The following is a 5,917-nucleotide window of genomic DNA, read 5'->3' as shown; positions in this document are numbered from 1 at the left end:
CCGGGGGTCCGGACCGGGGCGTGGGAGGCACAGCAGGGGGAAGCGAGGGGGCGTGGGGGGACGTGGGGGTCCCCCCCGGGGCTCGGCAGGGTCATACCTCCCAGCTCTGCAGAGTGTCTTCCCAGGCAATGTCCCCTGTCCCCCCCCAGCAGGGACGTGTCCCCTCTCCTGGCCATGCCACCCCGTGCTGGGGACACGAGCACTGTCCCTCCAGCTTGGCAGCCAGCGGGATGGATCCCTTACGGATTGTGCAAGGGACAGGCAAAGGCCCCATTTCGTCCCGCTCCCCTCCCCGCTCCGTCCATCCGACAGGGCCAAGCTGAGCCAGATGACCTTCTCTCACAAGGCCAGCACCTCGGCTCATGGCACCAGCCCGGCGGGGCTGTCACCAGGGTCCCAGCACTCCAGGATGTGCCATGGCGAGTCCACACACCGATGGGTGTAGAGGGGCTGGGACTCACCTGCCAGGCGGGAGGGGGTCCCCGTGGTACCCAGCCATGGGATGGGCTGGCTCTGCTGCGTGCCGGGCGGATGGATGGCCCGGCAGCCTGGAGGAGGTCTGCCTGGCTCCAGCCTCCTTTTGCAAAGCTAAAAGCTTAATTTTGTCTGGCTGGGGGAAGGTGCTGCCTCCACTTTTGGGGCAGCAACAGTCTCTTCTTCGCCAGCGCAGATGCACGCAGGGCTGGGGCTGCTCGCTGCATCCCCTCGGCTTAGCGTGCCCTGGGAAAGCGGGGCTGGGGCAGGGGCAGCCAGTCCCTATTAAAGTGCCCCTTTAAAGTCCCCCCAGCCCCTTTTCCTTCTCCCTCCACATGGCAGATGAGTGCCCCAGGGCTTGGTGCTTGGAGACTGTGGGTCCATTTTCGGCAGGATTTGGGTGCTGAGCACCAGGCGAGGCTGAGGCACGGCTGCGAGCCGGGAGGAGGGTTGGGAGGCAAACAGCTCCAAATCCAGCAAAGCTCTTGTGAACAGAGCTCAGAGAAAACTTGCAAGCGCATCGAATTTTCTCACTGTGCCAGATTTTGTCACTGGCAAAGGCACCCGAGAGGAGAGGCCCAGCACCGTGCGCCCTGCCAGGCAGGCGAGGTTGCTCCCACCACGGCACCCACCGCTTGAGCCTGGGATTTTCGGATCTGTGGGGCCAACATAGATAAAAACTTGGTGGAGGTTTTATATCTGGGGTATAAGAGGGTTGGAAGCTGGGAACAAGGCAGAAAATTGTCATATTTTTATGCCTGTTTGAATCATATCTGCTTCTAGCCAGCTTGACTGCCTGTCTGTGCTACCCTCCTTGTTTTCCTAGCAGCAGATTATTTGGGATAACTCTGGGAGCTGGAGGGAAGTGCAGCCTTAAATGTGTGCGAGTTAGTGTGCGTTGCAAAAAATCCTGCACAGCTGTAGTTGGGGCAAAAGGCCAGTTGGCTTCTCTGCCAAAAAACCTGCTTACATTTCCTCGGTGTCCAAAGCCCTCAATGTTTGGGTGAAAGCACTGGATTCCCCCTCCCCAGCACTGCCCGGCTGTAGATGTGGCAGGGAGGTGGTGCGGCGGCGGCGTGTGTCCCTCTGGAGATGGGGTTTGTCTTGGTTTAATTCTTGGTTTTGCCAGTGGGATTTTGCCAGCAGGAGGCACAGTTTGGGTTGACCCATAGCAGCCCAAGAAATGTTTGGAAAGAGGGAAAAGCGCCTGCTGGTCACGGATGGCGGCTGCTGCGCTGTACAATGGTGGAGTTGAGGTTTCTGGTCCGTGCTCTGCCTGGCCCCGGGACAGTCCTGGGGCCAGTGGGTGGTCGAGTGGGACATCCCGAGCATCCTCCTGCCAGCTGGCCAAGGTGGGCTGCAGCGTTGGGATGGCCGAGCATCCAAACCAGGAGCAGGCTAGGGGTAGATTTTGGAGTCAGCCAACAGCCTTGAGTCCAAGATTTCACATGGCCTGTTGTAACCTGCTGACTCCACCGGGACTCTGATAGCTCTTGGCTTCTCTGTACAAGGACTTCTCACTGTCGTGCCCGGTGCTTGCAGCCACCCAGACCTGCAAGGTGGCAGCTTCCACATCACTGGTTTTCTTCATGTGATATCCTGGCCACATCAAGACCAGCAACTGAATCTGTCAGCTCAGAGAGCCCCGGGGTGTCTCCCCTCCCTGCAGTTTGGAGCCAAATCTTCATCTAATTCCAGCTTTTGGAGTCGCTGCCAGGGTAGGGTGGGCCACAGGCAGGGTCTGATACATCCTTCACCATCATTTGGGGTCAGATGGTGACTCCAGACTTTGCTGGCTGGACTTCAGACACTCTGCAGTAGCGCTGTGCGGGGGGGACCCATCCTTTGCACGGAAAGCTGAGCTGGAAGGAAATTTTTTTTTCCCATCTGGCCAGGAGGGGAAAGCAACAAAAATGCCTTTCATCACCCTCGTCATCCTCACTCTGGAGGAGAGAGCACAGTACGTGCTGCGGGAAGGATGACTGACAGCTCGGTGAGAAGCTGTTAAGCCCGCACATGGGGGATGTTGCTGGAAGTAACCCCTGGAGCAACAGGAAACCTACGGAGCAAGTGCCTATATAAATATATAGATAGAGATCTATAGGCTCCTCTGGCTGGAGCTGAAGTGTCTCGCACCGAAATAGCACTCGGGTGCTGTTGGCCGGCTGCTCACGTGCACCAGGAGTCCAGCGATCCTGTGGGGCAGAGGGAGCATCTCCTTCCCCGGCATCCCTGGAGCGCAGGGCTGGGGGCTGCCAGGGGACCCCCCAGCCTGGGGGCTGTGGCAGCCCAGGGGGCTGGCGGGGCTGGATTCATTGTTCTTGGAAGAAGCTGGGACATTTGGAGAGGGGAGACGTTTCCTTCCCGAAGGGCAGCGTGGTGGTGAGCCGGTGTGCGGCGTGGGAAGGAAGGAAGGAAGAGTGGAAGAGCGCGAGGATTGCCGGTCACCCTTTGGATTTTGGACTGGACTCCCGTTAATGGGCGGAAGCCAGTTTACATGCCGTGGAACCCCAGGCGCCCTCGGCTGCCCGTAGTTTTGCTTTCACCTCCTCCCTCCACCAGTGGGGCTGCCTTCAGCCCAGCTCCCCTCCTCCTCCTCCCCAGCACCTGGACATTTCCAGCACATTGAGCTGCTCCCACCTGCCTGGGGCCGGGGGAAGCACCCAGACAGAGCCCACCCGAGGCTCCCCGGCTGGCAGGGTATGTCGGGGAAGGATGAAGGGATGGTCCCTGCGGCTGGGAGCGGAGTGAGGGATGCAGGACCCTCCCCGGGTGATGGGGACCCTTCCAGCCACCCCAGCAGATGGCTGAAGGCTCTGGCACCAGGTCGAATAACCTCATCGTATGGCTCAGGCTGGAGGGGAGGCGGGAGGGAGGTGGTCCCTGCCCTTTGGCTGGGGACGGGATGTCACCCTGGGTTGAGCCATGATGAGCCACATTTGCAGCGGTGCCTGCAGAGCTGCGCTGCAGGGTCCGTCTGTCCGTCCATCCACTGGGCTGTGTGTGGCTGTGCAAGCAGGGCAGTGTACAGCGTTGTTCTCTGCACTTTCCTCCGGCCTGCTGGAGGCTTCAGTGCTCTCCATCCATGCGATAAAAATTGGATGTGAAGAGCAATTCTTACCCTCCCCATCATCCCCATTAGTACCCTGAGGGATTCATTTCCAGTGCGTTCGGGCGGAGCAGCCCAGGAATGGCAGGTACTGGGTGGGCAGGGGCAGAGGGGCTGCTGGAAGCACATAGGGGATTGGGGGGCTGCAAAGCAATGATGGGAGCAGATGCCTGGCAGGGGATTTTGGGGGGGGGGCTCCCACCTGGCAGCACCCCCTGGCCCTGAGGGATGCCTGTGCCCAGGGCGGCAGCGAGGGATGGGGATACCTGGGGGCAAAATCCTGGGGGACAAATCCCGGTGCTGGTCCCAGCTATGCAGGAGTGTATCCGGTGGCTAGTCCAAGCAGGAACAGGCTGGCCAAGAGCTGAGTCATCCTTCCAGCACAGAGGAGATCCTCCAAGGCCCCTCGGTTGCTGTTAAAAGGCAGTAGCAAGAGCGAGAGGCTGCGAAATGGCTCCGCCGAGAGCTCGGCTTCTTAGGCGGCCTCGGCCTCCGAGGAAGCAGGGATGCTCAGCTTGGAGCATGAATTTTGCAGACATCTGGAGCCTGTGGCTTATTTCTCAATGGCTCCCTGGCTGTTATTGGCCGCCCTCCAGCCAGCCCGGCCGGAGGAAACCGCGGCCCCGCTCTGTGCCGCCGCCAAAGCAAATAGAAATAGGGCGTTAAACAATGCCGGGCGCTAACCGGGGGAGATGTTGGCCGCCGGCGTCGCTGCTGTGGACGGGCTCCTCATCTGCAGGAGAGAGTTTCCACTGGCATCTCTGCCTCCTCTCCCCCATGCCTGGCCAAAACCCTCCTGTCAGGCAGCCTGAAGGCTTCATCCACCCTCCTCCTCCTCCTCCTCCTCTCCAGCCCCTCCGGGGGGGCAGGGCCATCCTGCATGCCTTGGCGGTGCTGGAGCCAGGGCAGGGACTTGCTGGGTGCTGAGGGAGGTGGGAGGGATGAAGGGTGAGGAAGAGGAGATGCCCAGCTTGCAGCAACCCTCTTGCTTCACCGTGGGCTCGCTGGAAGGATTTGGCTTAGTCATTCATCCCTTCCCTCGCTGGTAGGCTGAGCCACTGCTGAAAATATCCTGGAAGGCTCCCAAGCAGCACAGAAGGCAAGAAAATGAGAAACACATGAAGGAAGAGATGGGAAGGGAAGGGAAGGGGAGCGGGTACTGTCGGCACCCAGAGGAGCGTGGCTTGGGGCGGGTGGCCCTGGCCGCCCTGGCAGCACCTTTGGGGCAGGGGCTGCACCCTTGGTGGGTGCTGGGGTGATGCCGATGCTCCGCACGGGTGTCTGTCCCCAAGCAGTGGCCTTGGCGGGGCTGGGGACGCTGCCCTTCCCACGGGCGCCTCAGGGTGTGCTCGTAGGAAATTGCTCACCCCAACAAAATGCGTTCCCGGCAGCTCCACAACCTCCTGGCCTTCGGGAAGGGGCTGGCGCCCTGACCTTTGGGCCAGCACATGAGAAGCCCAGCGGCACTCCGGCCACTCACCACGAGGCTTTTGCTGGGCTTTTAGCACTTTGCTTTGAGCACTTGTGGAGGCTCCCAAGGCATGAGGCTGGTGCCTTGCTGCGGGCTGTGTCTGTGTCCGTCGGGTTGGGATCGGTACGGTTTCTGTCGGCTGCTGCCATCTCGTGTTGCTCCATAAATCAGTCCCCAGATGGGGCTGGCCACCGGCTTTGCCATGAGGTTATGGCGGGCCAGCATCTCCCCTCTGTCGCTGGGTTTGCTTTCCTGTCCACTCAGGGCTGAGCGTGCTGGGATTTGGGGCGAGGGGATGGGGCACACACACTGGCCCCTTCCTTGCCCACTGCCTCTTCCAGCTGGTGGCCAAAACCATGTGAGCTGCAACCTGAGACCTGCCAATGCCCTTGGAGAAATTCCATTCCCATATGGTCACCGCTGTGGGACAGGAGGAAAGGCCTTGAGTGCCCCTGGGTGTCCCCTACGTGTTTGCCGTCTGTCCCCCAGCGTTCAGAGCTGCAGCTCAGCATCTCGGCAGGGGCCGCGCTGGGTCCCCATCAGCCCTGGACTACGATATCCCCCCCACGCACCCCAGCCCCTCAGCATCCCTCCTGCCTTCCCCCAGGTGTCGGGGAAGGGTTTGGGATGCCAAGGAATACCTTGAGGAAGGGCTGCTGGTCATGGATGGGGAGGGCTGGGATCCCGCACCCCTGCCGAGCCCCCCTAACCCCCCTCTCCCCTCTCCCCAGGTCTCTCCCGCAGTGCCAGCCTCTCCGAGAAGGAGCTGAAGGAGGCGAAGGCGCGGAGCCAGAGGATCGCGGCACAGCTCACCACGGCGCCCGGCCCCAGCTCCAAGGGCGTCCTGCTCTTCAATCGCCGCA

General features: G+C 61.0%; 1 protein-coding gene across 1 annotated transcript in view; it reads left to right on the top strand.

The window, feature by feature from the left end:
* Positions 1 to 5,917, top strand: part of SYNPO (synaptopodin) — a 13,447-nt gene that overhangs the window by 3,933 nt on the left and 3,597 nt on the right. The window contains exon 2 of the mRNA XM_035891044.1: positions 5,786 to 5,895. Coding sequence (XP_035746937.1) covers positions 5,786 to 5,895 — 110 coding nt within the window. The remainder of the gene's footprint in view (positions 1 to 5,785; positions 5,896 to 5,917) is intronic.

Source organism: Egretta garzetta, unplaced genomic scaffold (assembly GCF_000687185.1).
Source record: "Egretta garzetta isolate BGI_Z169 unplaced genomic scaffold, ASM68718v1 scaffold270, whole genome shotgun sequence".
Lineage (NCBI taxonomy): Eukaryota > Metazoa > Chordata > Aves > Pelecaniformes > Ardeidae > Egretta > Egretta garzetta.
The sequence above is the reverse complement of the archived record's forward strand: the minus strand, read 5'-3'. Positions and strand labels throughout refer to the sequence as shown.